This window comes from Mastigoproctus giganteus, chromosome 1 (genome assembly GCF_048544385.1).
Source record: "Mastigoproctus giganteus isolate SK-2022 chromosome 1, ASM4854438v1, whole genome shotgun sequence".
In the NCBI taxonomy this organism is placed as follows: domain Eukaryota; kingdom Metazoa; phylum Arthropoda; class Arachnida; order Uropygi; family Thelyphonidae; genus Mastigoproctus; species Mastigoproctus giganteus.
In genome coordinates this window covers 139,384,340-139,406,025 of record NC_143575.1, presented here as the reverse complement: position 1 = coordinate 139,406,025, position 21,686 = coordinate 139,384,340, and the positions used below count along the sequence as shown (strand labels likewise).

The window sequence follows — 21,686 nt, the reverse complement described above, 5'->3', positions numbered from 1 at the left end:
AAAGAGAAAACCAAGTATTTTAGATGCAGAGGAAGCAGTGTTTGTAATGTGCTTGTGCCAAGAGAGATTAGAAGTCAGGGTAATCCCCAAAAGAGATATATAATTTTGCCTAGAAATCGGAGTGTCACAAAAGATAAGCATAGAAGCAGAAGAATCCTTTTTTGCGAGATATAAGACAAGACTGAGTTTTAGAAGGGTTGAAATCAACTAAGTTGTCTTTGCCCCACTGGAGAATTACCTGAAGATCGGCATTTAAGGAATTGGTAGCAGATTTTCGAGAAGTTGAAGCTGATTGAGCAGTACAAGGTTTCTCAAAATGGAAAGTGGAATGCAATGTGCTATCATCAGCAAAACTATGGATAGGATTTCCAGTCAATGGAAGAAGTTCATTAATATACAAGAGGAAAAGAGTAGGGGAAAGAACTGAACCATGGGAGACACCGGCATTAGTGGAGAAGTTAGAAGACAGAGAGCTATCTACCATCAGTGAGCTATCAGAGAGAAAACTGGATAACCAATTACTAAAAACCGTTGGCAGACCATAAGATGGAAGCTTTTGGAAGACCTTTATGCCAAACACGATCAAAAGCCTTTGAGATGTCAAGAGCAACTACCTGTGTTTCACCGAACCTTTCCATTGAATTAGTCCATGAATGGGTAACATAAGCCAGAATATCACCAGTGGATCGACAGTGACGGAATCCATACTGGCGATCGTTGATCAGACGGAAGGTTTCTAGGTAGTTTAAGAGTTGGCGGTTAATTGATTTCTCCATTACTTTAGAAAGAGTAGAAGGAATTGCAATGGGACGATAATTGGATGGGAGGGATTTGTCACCCTTTTAGGAACTGGCTGGATATGACCAAATTTCCAAGCAGAAGGAAAAACACCTTGGGAATAAGAAAGTGAAAAAAGGCGGCAAAGAATAGGAGTAAGTTCAGGAGCACAGGTTTTGAGAACAAGTGGAGAAATACCATCAGGACCTGGAGCTTTCTTAGCATCAAGATTCATCAAAATCCTTCTGATATCCTTTTGATGGAAGACCACAGGAGGCATTGAATGGAGCGTGTTGGGAATGGTGGGAGGTGTTTTACCAAGATCATTAATACATGAGCTGGAAGAAAAATGGGATGCTAGCAGGTCAGCTTTATCCTTGGCTGAAGTGACAACAGAACCATGTGGTTTGGACAGAGGTGGGAGCAGAGATGGGAAAAAGTTGCGGCCAATAGCTTTGGCAAGAGACCAGAATGCTCGGCTACCATTAGGGCAAGAAGCAAGTTTTCTACTCTTAGCCTGTTCGAACTCTAGTTTGGACTGGTTAATAACTGCTTTACAATTGTTGCGAGCTTTGGTGTAGGCAGAAAATGAAACTGAAGAATTAGAAACAAGCCAGTTATGATATGCAACATTCTTCGCTCGAACAGCCTTGGCACATTTATTGGAAAACCAAGGTTTAGATAAAGGACGAGATTTTAAAGTGGAGTGTGGGATAAAGGATTCCATTCCTGCAAGAATAATTTCACTGACACGATCTGAACAAACGTTGACATCAGAAGTTTTGAAACAGTAATCCGACCGAAGAAAAGAAGTCTCGGAGGTCATCCCATTTTGCATTCTTGTAATGCCAAACAACACGAGGTTGGGAATAGCCATGAGATAAAGGTTCCATTGGAGAAGAGACAATCACCAAGTTGTGATCTGAAGTGCCTAAAGGACCTCTCACTTCAACCGTGTACTTAGAAGGATTGTTTGTGAGAAAAAGATCAAGCGTATTGGCTGTATGATTAGGATTGTCCAGAATTCTTGTAGGTAAATGAACAATCTGTGCTAGGTCATTAGTAATTGCAAAAGCCTCAGCATCTCGACCTGCCGGGTCGGTGTGACTGGAAAACGGAAGCCAGCTGGAGTTGTGAACATTAAAATCACCAAGGAAAATTACCTCACTGTTAGGAAAGTTAGACTGGAGAAAGTCAAGTTGCAAAGAGAGGAAGTCAAAGAACTCCAAGTGATTAGTGGAGTTGGGAGAACGGTAGAGACAACAGATGAATTTGACACAATGAGGTAGAGAGATTTTAAGCCAGAGAAGATCAAAGAGAGGAGATTCCAAGTTTCCAAGTCTCTGACAGGGTATATCAGAACGGACATATGCACAAGTACCACCTTTGAGGCGAAAGGAATCATACAGCGAATAATTTGGGCATCTGAGATGCACAGCAGTTGAATCAACCGATAACTGAGATTCTGTCAGAAAAAGTACATGGGTTTGGCAGACTGCACGTGGAAATGGACATCGCTGAGATTAGAATTGAGACCACATATATTTGTGAAATGAATTAGGAAGTGCTTGGGAGGTTTAGATCTTTTCGCAGATAAGCTTGCTCTATTATTTTGACAATTCATGGTGTATTCAATAGTAAGAAAAAGTGGGTGGGACATGCTGTATGAAGTAATGAAATTTTTGGATAGGGCGTACACGTGGTAAGAATATACCCAGATCCTTGACATAACTTGTTGAGGCCAATGCTCCCCGCATACACACTACTCGGACTCCCTCCAGTCACTATCTGGCAGAGTAGAGGTAGCAAGATTATACACTAGCTGATCCGGAAGCCTCCCAGAGAGTTATCAATAGGTCCGGTCCGGTGTACTAACTAGCGGCTGGCCTGCGAACGCCGTTTTAGAGCTGTACCCTCGAAATGTAAGGAATATTGGATCTCGCCACGACGTTCATCCTAACCTCAAAAGTCCTCAATCATACTGCATGATGGAAGAGATAGGGATGGGTTGACCGGAACTTAGCTCTAGAGACTAAACATGGGTTCCACCACTTCAAGCCTCCAATAAGCAAAGTTGTGGTATTTCACTGGTTGATGAGAGTCATCTACCACCTAGTGTTGCGTGGTTACATAGAGGGGTGACGTTCCTACATGTGGTGTGGACGCCACACCTCGACCCCTGCTTATGTTGGTTCACACCTGGGTGGTCACCCACCATGTACTTGTGCATGGAGGTTATACCCAGGATTACTAACAGTCCCACCATCGTGAAGGTGCAAGCGGAGGATTTGGCTGTCACAGACCGTCCGGACTTCGCCGAAATTGGGTCCACTCGACTTGAGTGACACCCGAATATCAGTTCCATCAGCGTTTTAGACTCCCAAGTAGCAAGTACAGCTTGTCTGGCATATCTGAGAGAATGTCTGTGACAACCTCAAGGACCACTACATTTCATAATACAAATTATATATATACTATATATAATTTTATTATTTATATAGAGGTACTAAGTAAACATCAATTTATAGATCACCACAAAATTAAAAAGATACTGCACACCTTTTTATAATGAAATGTACACCTTTTTATAATGAAATAAACATATAAATTTTAAAAAATAATAAGTTTAAGTAACTTAAACTCAAATTATTTGGTGCGGCACCCTAAGGTGCCACAGCACCCCGTGTGAAAACCACTGCATTAGATTTTTGAAAAATTTTATTATTTTATAATAAATGCCGTACTTATGTGATAGTTGGAAATAAATAAATATTAAGGGGTATTAATGATCCTAGGTGCCACTTGTTACTGTGTGGCAGGTCATGACATGTTCTGACCAGTAAGATGACATAATTTTATCATGCTTGTGTTTTTATAAAATAATTGTCCCTCTAAAATAAAGTAAGATACACTGATAATTTATGCATTTTATTAAGACTTTAAGTAAAAAGGGGTACAGGAGAATTTTGTCCAGTATTTACAAAGTATCTTAAAGTAAGGTATTTATAATTGAATTTGTCTGAAAACTGGTTAATCTATTGTTTCCTCCTTTTACCAAAATAAATTCTGATACCTTCCTCAGAAAAGCAAACTGTTAATAAGTCTATTTTAAATGAAATACAATACATATTTACAATACATAAGTAACATTCGCAAAGGAATTTGATATGTAAAGCTTTTATAAACATATTTGTTTAAACACTTTCTTAAACCCATAATTTACAATATTTGGTGTTCACCATTTTTTGCTAAAAACACTTAACAGTATTTTTAGGCATGTTAAAATTATTAAACCAATATTTTATTCCCCTTGATATCACTATAAATAGAGATGAAAACCAACCATAACAGTGTTACTAACAAGATGAAACAAAAATAAAATTGTGCCCATCTACTGTAATGTAACTAACACTCGACTGTCGTCCATAATTTAATTTCTTTTGGATATATTGTTATTTAATTGTTACTCTGTGAACTGGTTTGGTGCTGTCTTGTGAGTGCTCTGATCTGTTCTAGTATAATTTTTCACTGCGTAATAGCTCCATTATACAAATCTGATGCCAGTGCAATAGATTTGAATTTGATTAATGTATCTATCAGGTCAGTGATGCATTGATTTGTTTAATGCGATAAGCGCAGAGATTCCTTGGCTATCATTGGCCTTGTAGCTGTCCAATGAGGTACTACTGAATGAAAATACAGTTGAACCTCCCAAATCTGGAAACCTTGGGACCTGATCACCTGCTGGGTCTTGGAATTTTGGATGATCATAATTGTAGGCATAAATAGCCCAAAAAAAACAAGTACAACATATTGTTCACATTCCATTTTTTTTAACTGTATCCCATGCAGATGTATCCTGCATTACATTAAAAAGTGCAGCAAATAAATATACAATACAAATTATTAAAAGTACGTTAAAACTTAAATTATTTTCTCTTCCCAAGTATAACATGCTCTGTATGGTGTATATTTTGGGAGGAAAAATAAAGTTGTAATTGCTTCAAATAAATATTAAATGTATTTTACTGAATTGTTAGCTTAGTGTAATGCTTTGTGTATTAATTATGAAACTCAGAAACTGGATACCACATTGCATTTGGTCAACTTGAGGTGGGTTTCTGGATTTGCCCATTTTCCTAAACATAGTTAGATAAGAGATTTCCAGAGGAGGGCTTGAGTTCCTGAAATGGATTCCAGGAACTGAAGTCCTCCTCTGGCAATCCATTTTAGGAATCATTTGTAATCCTTATGTAGGTCAGTCAGATTGTGTCTTGTAAGCCTGATTGATACAAAGGGTACTAGGAAAGTTTTGCAATATGACGCAACAATGAATCACAGGAAGCTGCTTGTTGCTGCATGTTGAGACATGTTCATACGTGCATAGTAGCCGCCGCGCCAAGTCGATGGGCTCAGTTATTCATTAGTAGTGAGAGTGTAAAGTGCTTGCGATAGCATCGTTGTCACGAAATGAGATAAGGACAGTTTTGAGGTATAATTTCGTGCGTGGTTTAACCATAGACCAGTGCTTAGAAGAAATGACTCTTGCACTAGATGATGATTATCCACATCGTACAACGATATTCAGGTGGTATAGAGAATTCCAAAGGGGAAATTTCACTCTGGAGGATTCTGAGAGGCCGGGAAGGCCACGAACATCAGTTACAGAGGAAAATGCTTGACGAAAACAGGCGAGTGACCTACCAACAGATAGAGGATACTTTGGGCCTAAATGCACCAGCAATTCGTTCGATTCTGCAAGATCATTTGCACGTGAAGAAACTTTGTTCTCTCTGGGTGCCGCATCAACTGACTGAAGAGCAGATGACACGACGTGTGACTTGGTGCCGGGAGATGTTAAAAAAGTTTGATAAGGGACAATCTCGGTATGTGAACAACATCGTGACAGGTGACGAGACTTGGCTGTACTATTACGATCTGCCGACCAAGGCTCAAAACAAAGTTTGGGTCTTTGATGATGACGACACACCCGTAATTGTCAGAAAATCCCGATCTGTAAAGAAGAAAATGATAGCTGTATTTTTCAAATCGAGTGGAATTGTGGAACGTGTCGTTTTGGACACGCAGAAGACAGTCACAGCTAAGTGGTATACTGAACAATGCCTGCCTAAAGTCATTGGATCTAGGAAGAACCTGCGGCCAAAGTCAAGAATGGACACCTGGTACCTCTATCACGATAATGCTGCAGCTCACCGCGCCAAAGCCTGCACCGAATATTTGACCACGACAGGACTGAAACTTCTCGAGCACCCTCCCTACAGCCCAGACCTTGCTCCCTGCAACTTTGCACTGTTCCCGCATGTGAAAATGAAGCTAAAAGGGAAGCGGTTTTCCAGTGATGAGGACCTTCTACGGGCTTGGGACAACGAGTGTGCTTTACTCCGTAGTGAAACTTGGCAGAACTGGTTTAAAGATTGGTTTCGGAGGATGGAGAGGTGTATTGAATGTAGAGGAAATTACTTTGAAAAAATTAAATAAACAAAGCTGTATTGCAAAACTTTCCTAGTACCCTTTGTATATAGTGAACCAGTTAAGCTTTCTACTTCATAGATTGTATTTATTAGCAGGGCACACTATGGTTTTCACACAAGCCTAAGTCTATAATTTGTAAGTTACTCCATTAACTCTAGATGTTTTTCTTCCCTTTCCTTTTGCCTTTACCCTAGCCCAAAAGAAGAATGCAAAGTGGCCTTTGAAATATTGACTATACCCCCCACTTTAAATGATCATCTGTTCCTTAATTGATCCAGGCCGATAATTAAAGCAACTCCGGAGTTATTTCCAAGTGCCTTCTCCTATAACAGCCATTTATAGTATTCAAGTTTATTAATTTGAAAAGTTATTTCATTTTTTCTCTTCTTAAGTAAGCTTCATAAAAGGAAGAACCTTTCTTCTTATACACACATATATACAACTAACTTTGCTAACCATTAACCTCATTTCTTGGTCACTGATAGTGCCACTCCTATCTCCATGTGGTGGAGCCAGAAAACTGGGTTAGAAAGCTCTGTCTTTGGTAAAAGGAGCAAAGATGAGTAGACCAAATCCAGGCACTACTCCTCCTGGACCTTCAAAAATGGCCCTACCTAAGTGCACAGCCAATGATCCAGAAACCAACTCAGTGAAGACACATAAAACAGACATGCCCAAACAAGACATTCTCATTGTACACCCCAGTGGAAAGTTGGAAAAAGTCTCGATTCTTCATACAGAAAGGACACGAGAGACTAGCAGAGTGGTTCTCAACCTTTTTTTGCCCCATGCACCCTTTTCACCATATGTCAGAATGTCATCTCCCTCCCTTTCCAAGATTGCCTGACTCAAAAGGTGCATTCCAAATAATATGAATATAATATTGAAAATATTTTATTTTTTCTATATTAGTACATATACATTTTTATGTACCCTCTTTTTTTGACACTCATGATGGGCTCTAAAATCTGTGCATAAAAAACAAGAAAAAGTCAAATATAACTATAAATGGAATATTTCCACAGATAAAAAAGTAAAATATTTATCTTTATTTTTATTTAATATGACATCCAATAAAGTGTGATGTCCTGTAGATTATCTACAATCTGTAGAATTGTAGTTTGTAGAAAGATAAATATTCCAATAGTTTGAATGTATTTTACTGAATCGTTATAGTGTAATTCTTTGTGTATTAATCACGAAACTCAGAAACTGAGTACCACATCGCATTTGGTCAACCAAAATTCAATCTGTGGTCCCATCCCCCTTCCCCGGAGGGAATTCCCCCTGGTTGAGAACTCCTGGACTAGCAGAAAATCTAAGCCAGTGAGCCACCTGTGTTCCAGAGTTCCTAGTAGAAGACAGTGAGTTACAGCTGCTTAGAAGACTACTGAAAGTGACAAAACTTTGGATGAATACTCATAATACTTTGGATGAATACCTGTACACAATGCTAAATTCCTCCTCCTGAGGTGTCATCTCATGATAGGATTTACTCTGGGTTGAAGAAGAAATCTGCACCAATTTAAAAGAAAAAGGAGTAACAAATGTCAAAAGAATAACAATCTGAAAATATAGAAATATCATCTCTACCAGAAATGATTCTCATCACACTTTGATTTCCAACAACCATAAATGCAAAATACCTGAACTGCCTATTGAGGCTATACATTTTAAACATAAAGGTTACCATATAGTCACAGTAAAGTTGCAATCAGTATTTCACAGAGAGGGTCTGCATATATGGGTGGTTTGATGGGAGCTTTTGTGCGTAGCTGCTTGAATGGATATCAGTTCTTGTTTGCTGAGGGAGGGTGGTGTGCGTCAGCACAGGAGGTTTGTCGTCTCTCAGTCAAAAGGCTGAATACTACTGATACTGGAACAAGTATCAAATTGGTGTCAAGTGTTGTGTATTTTGTTTGTTGAGGTACGATGTATTCATGGATGCAGAGAGTTCCCATGGACTGCTGATCAAGGTTGCCAGTGCAGTTTGAGTGGTGTTGATTTGTATTGTTTTTTTTTTTTTTTTAAGGAGTGTATAATGGCTGTGTTCCCGCACTTTGTGTGCCGGTGCAGCGAGCTGAGTCCTGTATATTGGCCTTCTATGGTACTTTTTTTTTTTGTTTAATTATTATTCTTTCAACAATGTCTCTGTAAATTTTATTACATTTGAGTGATTCATGGTGGTGGAGCTGCATCAGACAGATCAAATGAATTTGTAAATATTCCTTACTAGCATTCAAGAGATGCTAGTAAGGAATTTGAAAAATCACTTCAACCAAAGGATGCAAAGCAAAACATGTGGACAAGTTTACAAACTCTGCTATTGGCCGAGAGAAAGGACCACTTGGTCTGGTCAGAGACAATTTTAAGCCCAATGTAAAGTGAAATAAGTAGGTGCCGGTTAATGTGATCACTGTTTAATTGAAACTGTGCTTAGCGCTTTATAGAATCAAATTTCAAAAACCAGTTCAAATCATTAAAATGCACTACACTTTCATCTTTATGCTTTCAGTTATAAGAATCAATTTTGAAAGGTCACTACCCTAAACAAAAAAAAAAATAATAAATAAAATAAATTGCATTTTCCAGTTAATTGGGCTTTTTCTGTTAGTGCAATCTATTATAAGCAGGTAGTAAACTTGATCTTATTTTACTACCTTAAAACAAAAATTTGCATTTTCTAGTTTATTGGGTTTTTTTTTTTATGAAAACTCCAAACATGACAGATATTAGAACCTATAGTACTTAGTGCCGTGCTTCTGTTGGAGGTTGAGAAGATGAGAGAAGATATTTGTTGACATTAGACTTGAACTTCTGTAGACTGATATATTCAGGAAATAGGTATGAAGGAAGATTGTTCCAGAAAACGGCAATTGAATGAATAAACGAAGAAGATGAAAAATTGGTTCTGTGAGTTTGAAGTTGAACAGTAAGTGGATGTTGGCACGTGTTCGGACTGTTTTCAAATAGAGCATGAATTATAGAAGCCAATTCAGAAGAACAGTGTCCATGGAAGTATCTGTAGAAAAGGCATGCAACAAAAAACAGCACATCTGAGACAGCGAGTGAAGAGACTCTGTTAGATATGAGTCATTAATTAACCTAACTACCCTTTTCTGAATGGAATATAGAAGCATGAAGTTTTGGGGACACTGCCCCAGATGTTGGGAACAATATTCCATGGTAGGGTGAATTTGTGATTTGTACAGACGCCAAGAGCGAAAGAGAAAACCAAGTTTTTTAGATTCAGAGGAAGCAATATTTGTAATGTACTTGTGCCAAGAGAGATTAGAAGTCAGGGTAATCCCCAAAAGAGATATTTCAACTTGCCTAGAAATCAGAGTGACACGAAATATAAGCATAGAAGCAGAAGGAATTCTTCTTGCGAGATATCGGACAAGACAGTTTTAGAAGGATTGAAATCAACTAAGTTGTCTGCCCCACTGGAGAATTACCTGGAGATCTGCATTTAAGGAATTGGTTGCGGATATTCGAGAAGCTGATTGAGCAGGGCAAGATTTCTCAAAATGGAAAGTGGAATTCAATGTGCTATCATCAGCAAAACTATGGATAGGATTTCCAGTCAATGGAAGAAGGTCATTAATATACAGGAGGAAAAGAGTGGGGTAAAGAACTGAACCTTGGGTGACACCAGCATTAGTGGAGAAGTTAGAAGACAGAGGGCCATATACCATCACCCTCAGTGAGTGATCAGAGAGAAAACTGGATAATCAATTACAAAAAACAGTTGGCAAACCATAAGAGGAAGCTTGTTTAGAAAACCTTTATGCCAAACACAATCGAAAGCCTGTTAGTTTAACCCCGGGGGCTCACATCTGGTGAGTATGGGCTTGGCAAACCCAGGGTCCTGAGCTGCTGGATATCATCATTCTTCTCTTTCTTGGTGATGCCTTCTACTTCTCCCTCTCTCTCTCTCTCTCTCTCTCTCTCACACACACACACACACACACACACACACACACACACACACACACACACACACACACACACACACACACAGGGGGTTACTCGGGAATTTTTTTTTTTTTTTTTTTGGCTGGTGCAGCATAAGCCTCAGGCTTCCTTGTACCATATGGCTAATAATAATAATAGTGCAAGCTATTATGTAGTAAACTACCTATGGTGTTTCAAATGCCAAAGATATTGACACTTTCAAGCAGTTTGAAGGGCTACCCTTGCTTACTCCCAATGCCCACTGACAGACCACGACAATAAAGAATGCACCATCCACAGAGTAACACGTATAAACTGTAAAGAGATCATCCTTCCTATTCTAGAATATGTGACTACTAGAAATGAGAGAAAGCCCTTCAAAGGTATAATGTTAAACATGGTGTAATGCATCAAGAAGAAAGAAAAATTATTCAACCAAGCAATAACAAATAAACTTTCATATGTGCAAATAAAACAGTAACAAACTGTTTGACTGGAACCCAAACTTATTTTTCCTATCCCTTTGCTTGGGTCTAATCTCTCTCTGGCTAGACACCTATTGAGCACATCAAAAAAGAAGTAATTGTAAACACTCCTATCACAGTATTCCTGGATATCACAGCCTTACATAACGGAAATCAAGAAGAGAAATTTGAGTCTTCACCTCAAAAGGAGATGGATATAGAAAGGAAAGATAGAGAGACTATTCAGTTTTAGAAATATTTGTGGCAAAAGAAGTAGATCCAGGTCACCCATACTTTCCAAATACAGAGAAACATGAGTCTGCTTCCTAAGCAAAAACATAAGCCTAAAGGAATCACTAAACACAAACAATGTGCCATTTTATAAATTGGAACTGTTGAGGTCCCACAGAAATTTCAATGATGATCAACTTCTGATACATCAGTACACCAATCTGTCTCTCCCTACTTTAAAGCACAAGATAATTGGAACATAAGAAACTATACAATGTACTGCAATAATACAGTAAGTGAAGGTTGAGTTCATGTTGCATGCTTTTTTTTTCCCAGTTCAGCAAATACCATTTATCAGTCATCTTGAAGCAGTAGCAGTTTACCATGCAGTAGGATTTTTTATTGCCATGCACTTGTTATGTTACCACAGAGCTTATATTATTATTAGCCACACCATGCTGCACAAGCCAAAAAAAAATTTGATTTACCCTGTGATATATATATATATATATATATATATATATAGAGAGAGAGAGAGAGAGAGAGAGAGAGAGAGAGAGAGAGAGAGAGAGAGAGAGAGAGAGAGAGAGAGAGAAGTAGAAGGAAATCACCAAGAAAGAGAATAATGATGATATCCAGCCTCAGGACCCTGGGTGTGCCAAGCCCATACTCACTAGATGAGAGCTCCTGGGGTAGTATCTTCTGCTATGATGAATTGGATAGTCTCACTTTACAGTTGCTCCCTCCAGTCTGCTTAGTAGTGCCATTAAATGCCATATTTCTTCACTGGAGCAGTGAAGTATATTGCTCTTTCTTTCTTTTTTTTTTTTTTTTTAATTTAAAGCACATAGTGCAATACTAGGGAAACTTGTCCTGAAGTGCCTCTCAGAACAAAATTGATACATTCATAGCAAGCCAAGTTTTTTCACAGCTATATAGACCTGTGGCATTTTTCTAAATGTTTATTTGTTTTACTGTAGCTTAATATAATTTAGTATTAAATATCTATATCCAAAATAAATTTATTTTACTTATAGCCTTCTTGTGGCGAAGTGCGTATAGGAAAAAATCTCACTTGGTTTTGCTCTGACAGCGAAAGGCATAGACAGTGCTGGATAATAGCACTGAGACTAGGAAAGGTAAGATGCAACTTTTTTTTTTTTTTTTTTTGTTTTCATGAGAAAAAATCTGTATAAAGAATAAATTATTTTAATAATAGCTGGAATTAATTTTCTTAGTCTTTTATGGACTTGAAGTTTTTATTTAAATATTTCAGAATTATTTAAAACAAAAGCTGTATTAGATTATTATTATTAATAGCCATATGGTGCAAGGAAGCTTATGCTGCACCACGAAAAAAAAAGTTCCCGAGTTACCCTGAGAGAGACCAGGAAAGAGAAGAATTATGATACCCATCTCAGGACCCTGGGTGTGCCAAGCCCATACTCACCAGATGTGAGCCCCTGGGGTTACTTGTATAACTATATACATTATAGTTATACTATATAGATACTTGTATAACTAAAAAAGAACACACACCATTTCATATTAGTAATTACAAATGACGTAAGGAAGCAAGCTTATATATCCAAAAAAAATTTTTGCGTTCACCCATAATCTTACTACAATTTAGGGCAGTAGAGATGACACTGATGTCATTACTTGCAAATAATAATATTTGCATATGCTCATAGATGGCAGTAGTGTTTGAAAGAGTTCAGCCCTCTCTCTCTTTCATTAATGGAAAGACAGCTGTGTGAATGTTTAGTTTATCTATGTATATATTGCATATTGTTTGCTTAGCATTGTATTTTTCAAAGGAAAAGTGTCTGAATCAAATCAAACGAAGTATCTGTGAAAACCTTAACGTAGTAAGCAACAGCAGTAATGCTTCTCCCTCTGAATCACTGATATTTTTGATGTGTATGTGAATGGTTCACAACAGAAACTCAGAATAAAATCTACAGTGTTATTAAACATCATATTCTTTGTACTTTGGTTGCAAGGTTGGTGTTCAGCACAAAACTTGGCTCCACATATGTGCTGTATTACCTGCATCACAAGAATGTAATGAACTAGGAAAATTAAAAGTGTCTTTATCTGTTTCTACAGTGTGATGATAACCACTCACCACTTGATAATTGCGCTTTCTGCATGACAAAAATATCAGAAATGCACAGAAAAAACACAGCTGTTTTTTCTGAACATCAGTTTTTAAGTGCACTAGCACTTGTGTGTGAATACAAGGTGCATTCAAAATGTTCCCAGAATTTTACTATAAAAGTTTGAGTGACCAGTTGGACTTGCTAACCTAATCAACTTCAAAATACCTTCTGTGCGTGCACGCACGAGCACACAATTTAATAATGTGAGATCCGACCAATTATCCATTTTTGAGGTCATCTTTGCCTCACATTCTTACTCAAACATGTCAAACCTTAACGTAGTAAGCAACAGCAGTAATGCTTCTCCCTCTAGTCACAAATTCTTGGTGCACTATACCTTCATTGTTCAAAAAATCACTCAGCATGACTGATTTTGTTGCACGAGACTTCTTAGGCTGTGGGGACATTTTTGTGTGGCATTCATGTGGTTTCACCTTGGTCTTTGGATCATAGGTGAACACCCAACCCTCATCTCCAGTGACCACATTTCTTATAGAGCTTGGAACCCACAGAGATTTTTTGAACAAATCGCCTGCGATGGCTTTCATGCAGTCCATTTGATCATCCGACAGTAGGCATGGAACAAACTTTGCACACATTCGACACATCCATAAATTATGTGTGCATCAGGATTATGTGTGCTAAGCTTACAGACAGTCCAATTTCATGAGAAATCCTTCACTTTTGTGACATATTTGTCATTTCATGATCTATTCTGAAGTTCGTCCTTCTAGTTATAGTATTTCTTGGTATTATTAAACAAAGAAATAGATGTTTTGCAGCACTGTTCTACCAGATGCTATTATGAAAGAAGAAAGAATTGATGTACATTGTTCCTTTGGTTGGGGAAGTGACATATGTACAAGAAAGCTTGAAACATAATGGATTATCCCAAATCATGCTTGGCATTTTAACAGTTATTTATGTTCAGGCAGATTAGTAAAACAAAAACTAAGTTCAGATTTCTTCCTGGTGAAGCTTTAGAAATGCTCGTAACAACCAATTTAGGCTGCAGGACCATTGTTATGAACAAAACCCTTATTCAGAATTTTAGGGAAGCTACTCTTCAGAATATCTTTCTTGAAGATTAAATATCTAAACTGGTAAACAATCCTATGGCTGTATTTTTTTTTCAGTGAAATTTAATTTCTATCATAGTGGACTTTAAAATAACCTGTGTTTTCCCCCCCAACAAACTTGTTTATAAATGCATGACTTCCAGCTTTTTGATAGTTATGCAGTTAAGATAAAAGTATAATATAATTAATTAAATAAAACTGTGTACAAGATAACTACATCCAAGTTTTAAAAGGAAAGTGCTGTAATCTAAAAAAAAAAAAATTATATATATTGGTACCATAAATATCAAAAGAAATAGATTGTGAGATTTCACATTATGCGAGCTACTATTCACAAATATGTAATGGGTGTGCCATTCCCATCTTGTTTAACTGTGATCTGTAGAATGAATCCATATGCTCTTGAATCATTTCTGGTGCCGATACATATGGATATTATTGACAATAATCAGGTTCTGTACGGTTACTTACCTTTCTGTTACTTTTCTTTTATTCAGTGATTATCTCTACATCTATTTATGTATTACTTGTTTTCACTTTAATCAGAATAAAAAAAAAAAAAAAAACTTCTTACTTTTCTTTGATGCAGTGATATATCTGCTACATCTGTTTATGTATCACTTGATTCACTTTAATCAGTTTTTGGATTTTGTTAGCTGAACTCAAATAATTCAGGGTGCAATTCCTCTAGTTTTCTTGCTGCCATCTATTATAAACTGTCTACCATGAAACATATGTGAAACATGGATAAAAGAAGGCAACACCTACTGGAAGTTTTTGAGCCAAGTTGAGACATTATTTGAAAGGGTTAAGAAAACTTAATGAACTCACTTTGCTAGTATATACATATATATGATACATTTTTTTCAATGCAGCATCAACAAATGACATCAGTATATAAAAATTCTCTTAAATGCTACACAAAGGTGCTGCCATTCAACTTTACTTTCAACTAATAGTAGTCATTATATATCAATCAATGTAGAAAGGTGTATCCCTCTGAACACGATTCAAGGTAATGTGAATCGTGTTCAGAGGGATACACATTTCTTCAATTTTGGCTTATCCAAGCCAAAATTGACGAAATTTTTATAATTCAGATCAGAAGTTGAAACTGCATCAAATAATACATATATAAATGAAGAGGATTTTACTTCGAAGAAAAAAATAAATAAAAATGGGGGGGGGGGTATTAAATTTTTTTTAATGAAATTTTGATATTCTTTTTTTGGCAGTAATCCTTACATATGTTCAGTTATTAGGTAAAAATAGAAAATTAATATTCAGAACCATTATGTGCACAGTTTTCAGCTATTAGAAAATTCCTTTTAGCCTTGTATTAGTCTATTCGACCTCCACAATATTTCAGCAGTCTACTTTGTACATACAGCTGAAACTCCAAATACCTATTGTTGAAAATGTTTTTTATTTGAATTCTTCACAGAAAATTCCAGAAATGTCTGTGAATTATTTCACAATTAAAAAAAATTCATGATTAATTTAAACTTAATTATATGTACATTTCAACTGACATATGTCATGAAGAGTTATTGATAGCAAGCTGGCTTTACTGCCATGGGCTTCTGGTAATGTTCTCTGGCTTCATAATATTGATGCATCATCTGGAACCAAACTGTTTATACATGCTCTTTACTTTTCATGCAGCGAGTACTCCAGTTACTGAAGCACTAATCAAAGCATAGGTTGAAGGGCACAGTCTTTAGATTGGCTTGATAACAGGTCCAAAAGGAGTTTTAATTTAAAATATATGTTTTTAATATAGAACATGATTTTTTCACAGTTGTGTTCAGAAAAGATTGAAATTATAGGTGGTACAAAAAAAATGTGAACATTTATTTTTTGCTGATTTTTCAAATTTTCCACTGACTGCTGATGGGTTAACTTAGCCTAATGCCTTCTTAACCTCTGTGATGGCCTTTGATGAGGTATTTTCACTTCGCCTGTATACTTATTGAATTTGTTTCAGTGGATGATACGACATTGAAGAATATGATTTTCCTTGAGGTGTACAGAGATATGTAATGTAAAATTTTATATCCAGCACTGCTGTGATGGACTTGTTTATTAATACAGTTGTTGAAAATATGGCTGTAAAGGAGTTAATATTCAGTAGTTTTGGGATTACCTTTCTCAGATGTTATGGTCAAGTGGATTGGATGTGGATGAGGATACAGTTTGTTGGATACCAGTTTGCATTCACTCACTATAATACTGCCTTTTGTCTGAAGTTTTGATTTGCAAGATGTGGACTTGCTCTAGCACTGAGGCATAGAAGCAAGTAATTTAATAGTATCACCGTGCATCTGCTTAGAGGTGGGTTCCCTCTAAACATATTGGATAAATTTATTCATAGTAGGAATAGGAAGGGTAATAACATATTATTGCTTCATTTATTCCAGTGATCACAGGAGATTTCAAGAATGTTCTGCTCATATCATGTGCTATGGTACACTTTTTCAGGTCAGAGGCTGTACTGTATGGTATTACACTACAAAAAACATTTATTTTATACAATTCTTTAACATTTACAATTTTATTGTATACTTTATCAATACTTGCCTGCTTTCAAGCACCAGGGAAGTTGTAGTCCTGTTTACCAAATACCTCACATAGCCTTTCTTAATATACACAACTCCTATGCCTGCAGTATAAATTTCATATTTTTCTCAGATAAGGACTGTATATATACACATTTTAATAGTTTTGGACCCTTTAAAACATGATCTCTTAATCAGTAGTCAACATTGCTTAGGCCATAGTCCAGTCTTGACAACGTACGTTATCTACTGATATGTGTTATATGCTAGTTAAATATACACATACACTTATAGTGAAAGATACATTCCACTATGTAAAGGAAAAATATTTTTATGAAGTCAAGGTTTGTTTTTTTCTGATATTTCTGAATCAGAAAAATTAGGACAATTCCAGGACTCATTTAATAAACACCGTGACAATATAATTCTAACTTTCTAAGACATTCTAATATTAGCAGTACTAATTATTTTTGGTTAAATTAAAATTAATAATCAGTGAACTGCATAAAAGAGAATTTCCAATTTCAGGTGCAATTATCATCTTTTATATAAGAAAAAGTTCATTGCAGAAACCCAAAAATCAAAAATATATTTTACATTCAAAAAATGCTAGATAATCTTATAACTATTAGTCATATTCTTTACTAGATCCTCTTTGTTTAGAAGATTTCATTTCTACATTGACATGACATTAAGAACTGAAGGGGGGAAAAAATACTGGCACATCAAGTTTTTTGAGTATGGAAAAGGCTGGTTTCAAATTCTGTCTCAACTCCCATTCATCAACTTTTTCACAAAATAGCCAAATTAGTCAGTCTTAGTCAGGGGTTTCATGACTTTATCTGTAAGAAACAGGTTTTACATCAAGCACACCAACGAAAGAATACACACTATTACAGACAATGCTGATACTCATAGCCTTAATTGCTTTGTCACTTAATATGCACCACCACCACTTTTTGAGTATTGTATTATTTAATCACATTTTTCTAAAGAATTTACTCCTTCTTAGCCACACTACAAAAAATATGTGATAAAAACTGGCAACACTTTACTTTAATTCTTAATTGGAATACTGTGATAAAAAAATAATCAACTGGTTTTGTTTTGAAGAATCGTTAGTCAGAGCTGTGTGATCACACCCCATGGAGGGCACTACATCCCTGTCAGCTCACAGGGACACAAAAATAGTTTTACTGTACCTCTTCAATGAAATGAAAATTTTTTTCTATCTGCATCCAGGTATTGCAATTAATTGACATGTCCTGCCTGCACTGATGAAACTACAATACTGCTATGTCTGCCACTAAGGAGGTGTCAAAAAATCCAGAAGACCCAATGGTTGTTACAGAATATATGGTGGGCCCCCTCAAGTATCATTTTTTTAGAGAACAGAATTTTTAGTTAGTTTTTTCTCTTACACTTTTGCTTGTTTTAAGCAAACTTTCATGACCACCACGTTTACTACTTAAAGATGTCATGCATGTTATGCATTGAACTTTGTCATCATGGAGCAAACATACAGTTCATGATGGTGCATTACTACATCCTCACACTTCAATAATGGTAGTTGCAAAATGGACGAGGTTGCTATTTATTGATGATAATGTTAACTGCTATGCTAAATTAACAAAACTATATTATTAACGCTAACATTATATGTTTACAGGTAACCCCCGCTTAATGCTGATCATTCGTTCCGGAAAAACAGAGCACTAAGTGAATCCGCGCTAAGCGAGCGCCGCTTTCCCATAAGGTAACATATGTATTTGTGAGCTGCGGTCGGTGCCATAGGATATTTCCTAATCAATAATAAACGGTAATGAAAAGATGCACAAATGTCGGTCAAAATATGTAATATTCAAATATTTATAAAATATTCTGCATTACATACGTATAATTATGTGGTAACTACTTGCATATCAAAAGTAAACAAAATTCCAATTAAAATAATGAATTTAATTGATTTAATTTAATGGATGAATTTAATCATGAAAAATGTATGGATGTTGAGTTGAACTTTGGCCCTCTTCCAAATAAACTAAAAGGGGTATTAATTTTAAATGGCCCGCAGCGTTACCACCCAACAATAAAGTCAACCGATCCTTCGCTGCTTTGAAACTTGGCATGTTTTTTGTTCTTTCAATATGAAACTTCTTTTAGGCATTCGTTTCCACAAAAGTCCTGCTTCATCTATGTTAAAAACTTGTTGAGAAGTATAACACATAATACCCCTCTTCAATAATTTTAACAAGTTCATTTTTGAAAGTTTCGGCTCCTTAATCTGCACTAGCGGCTTCTCCCGGGATTTTAAATTTATTCTACCAGTTTTAAATGGTTCCGCTTGTCGTTGACCGGAATCGATTCGCTTCAAAACGTCTAATTTAATTTCCAAATTCAGTCTTTTTCTTACATTTATAGTCTTCGTACTGCGCCCAGACGTTGTTGCATTTTCATTCCTGTCGGTTATTATTAGCTCTTCGAAAATATAACTGTGTTGGTTGAATTAATTATGATACAATGTTCAAGTAAACTGTCCGTTACGCACGATGTCTAATACTGTACTGAGTGATGACTAACTAGACTTCGGATAAATGCATATAACGCAAATATTACAAGCAATATATTTGATCATTTTTTAAAATGTTGATCTCGGAACTACGTAACAAGTGACTGTACTTAAATTAGCGTGCGAGAAAATTTCACTGAGCATGGAAAAATTGCTCAAGTCGGCGTGGGAAACGTTTTAATGCTGTTTTGCTATTCATTTTCAAGCTATCGACTCCATCAAATGAAACGATTTCGTTAAATATGTTAAAAATGTAATCTGTAAAAGAGCGTTATAGTGATCTGTGACAGCGTTATAGTCAGATACGGGTTATAATATAAGAACAGTGTTATAGCGAATCAGCGTAAAGCGAACCGCGTTATAACGGGGGCCTGCTGTAGTTCAGAAATTGAGCTTCACATGAAAATCGAGACAAAAATGTTTCTGGGGACATGGAACATTGCATCGAAAAATCAGAATAATCCCATAAAATCAGAATGACTGGCCACCATTCTCATGGAGCACCTCGAAGGAAGGGAGAAATGGAATTAATAATGGTTCCAAAATTCTTTTGAAATCATTATCAACTCTGGCTGCAACGTTGCCATGGGAATTACTGTTCATTTTTGGAGGGAGCATGGGTTCAATAAGGTCATGCTACATGTGGAAAAGAATAAACTGTTCCTCAGGAATGGAAATGCTGCCCTTATTCCTGTTTTCATATTTAGAGAGATCTTTTTGAGTGTGGCCAGTCTCATTGAAGTAACTTTGGGTAATTTTTGATAATTTCTCAGTGGGCATAGTTCAACAAGCTCTCCAACTGTTTTCAGCTGTCACATGTCTGCCCTAGATATGTTCAAGACTATTGTATTACATTCAAAGTTATTTGAATGCAAGTATAGTCACTCACACAATAGCAGTAAATAATATCACTAACTATTCTGGGAGGTGGGGAGAGAAAAGCAAAGCACAGGTATTGGAATGATCTGAGGAGACTGTTTGGGGAGGTTAATAACTTAACTCCAGTCCAGATGAAGATCTTATTAATTGAAGTCATTGAGTATTAGTTCAAGTGAGGATCTTTCCTGATTTCTGATAGGTCAGGCAACAGTGAACAGATTGCTTTTTGAGATAACCAAAGTTGATGATGTTGTAAAGCAGATATCATCTTTTAAGGGTACAACAAAAGGTGATGTTGTTGTATACACTAGTACTAATGATTTTAAGTGTAGGAAATAGAAGGTTTTATTTAACAAGCACAGGGCAAGAAAAATTTTAGTTGGAGAAAATTTGTGAGTTAGGATCAAATATGAAGTGTCTGCAATTTTTCCCAAATATCACAGGAAAGGAGTACATGATGAGTAATTTTGGCCCTGCAGAAGCTGTACACTGCTCATAGGGAAGATTTTTCTCAGAGTGGGTTGTGCTTGTTAACAGAAGACTATTGTTTTCACAGAGATGGGAGACATCTAAATAGATGGGGAGTAAAAATATTTACTGATGCATTTGAGGCAGTGTTATGTGGATTGGAAAAATGCTAACTTTTGTGGTGATACACAGATTAATAGCAGCTGCAGGCAGAGGTGTAAGTGATTCTTGCACTGCTTCTACTGGAACATGCAGCAATATGGAAAGCAAAGCATTGGAATTTCAAGGCCTGATGGAGGTCCTCATGGGTTACTAAGAGTAAAAATAGGTGCACGTATGCTTGCATGTACACTACAGCTGGAAGCATAGTAAATAAATTTGAAGTACCAGTTATGATGAAATGTGGACATTGCAAGGATATTGGAAATGTGATGTGACTTGGACAATAAGGGATGCACAATTTGAATATGGTTAGTACTAAGTGTATGGAAAGGAAAGACAGGGCAGGATGGGGGGGGAGTTATTCTCTTAGTTAAGAAGCACGTAAAATCTAAGGTAGTGCATCTAGTTGACAGTAGCCAGTGCAATATTGACATCCAGTCCATAAGCACTGGTAAAACTAAAATGAAAGTAGGAATCTGCTATAGGCCAAATGACTGTGATGAGTATAATGAATAACTATACAAGCAGGTACAATGTACCAGTAGATTGGATTGGATTGCTCAGGATCCTGGGCTTGGCAAACCCAGGGTCCTGAGCTGGATATCATCATTCTTCTCTTTCTTGGTGATTCCTTTGTACTTCTCCCTCTCCCTCTCTCTCTCTCTCTCTCTCTCTCGGTAACTCGGGATTTTTTTTTTTTTTGGCTGGTGCAGCATAAGCCTCAGGCTTCCTTGTACCATATGGCTAATAAATAATAATAATAATGTCTTATAATGGGGAACTTTAACTTTCCATTTGTGGTTGGTCACTCACACAACAGCAAAAATTTTCTGGATTTATTGGATGACCATTTTCTACAGCAGCATGTTAGTGAGAGGCAACAA

At 36.6% G+C, this 21,686-nt stretch overlaps 1 protein-coding gene across 4 annotated transcripts in view; it reads left to right on the top strand.

Annotated features, from left to right (window-relative positions):
* Positions 1-21,686, top strand: part of LOC150091163 (growth factor receptor-bound protein 14-like) — a 452,305-nt gene that overhangs the window by 373,325 nt on the left and 57,294 nt on the right. For all 4 annotated transcript variants that reach the window (XM_090382372.1, XM_090382364.1, XM_090382349.1 and 1 more), the window contains one exon: positions 11,960-12,061. In XM_090382372.1, coding sequence (XP_090238498.1) covers positions 11,960-12,061 — 102 coding nt within the window. The remainder of the gene's footprint in view (positions 1-11,959; positions 12,062-21,686) is intronic.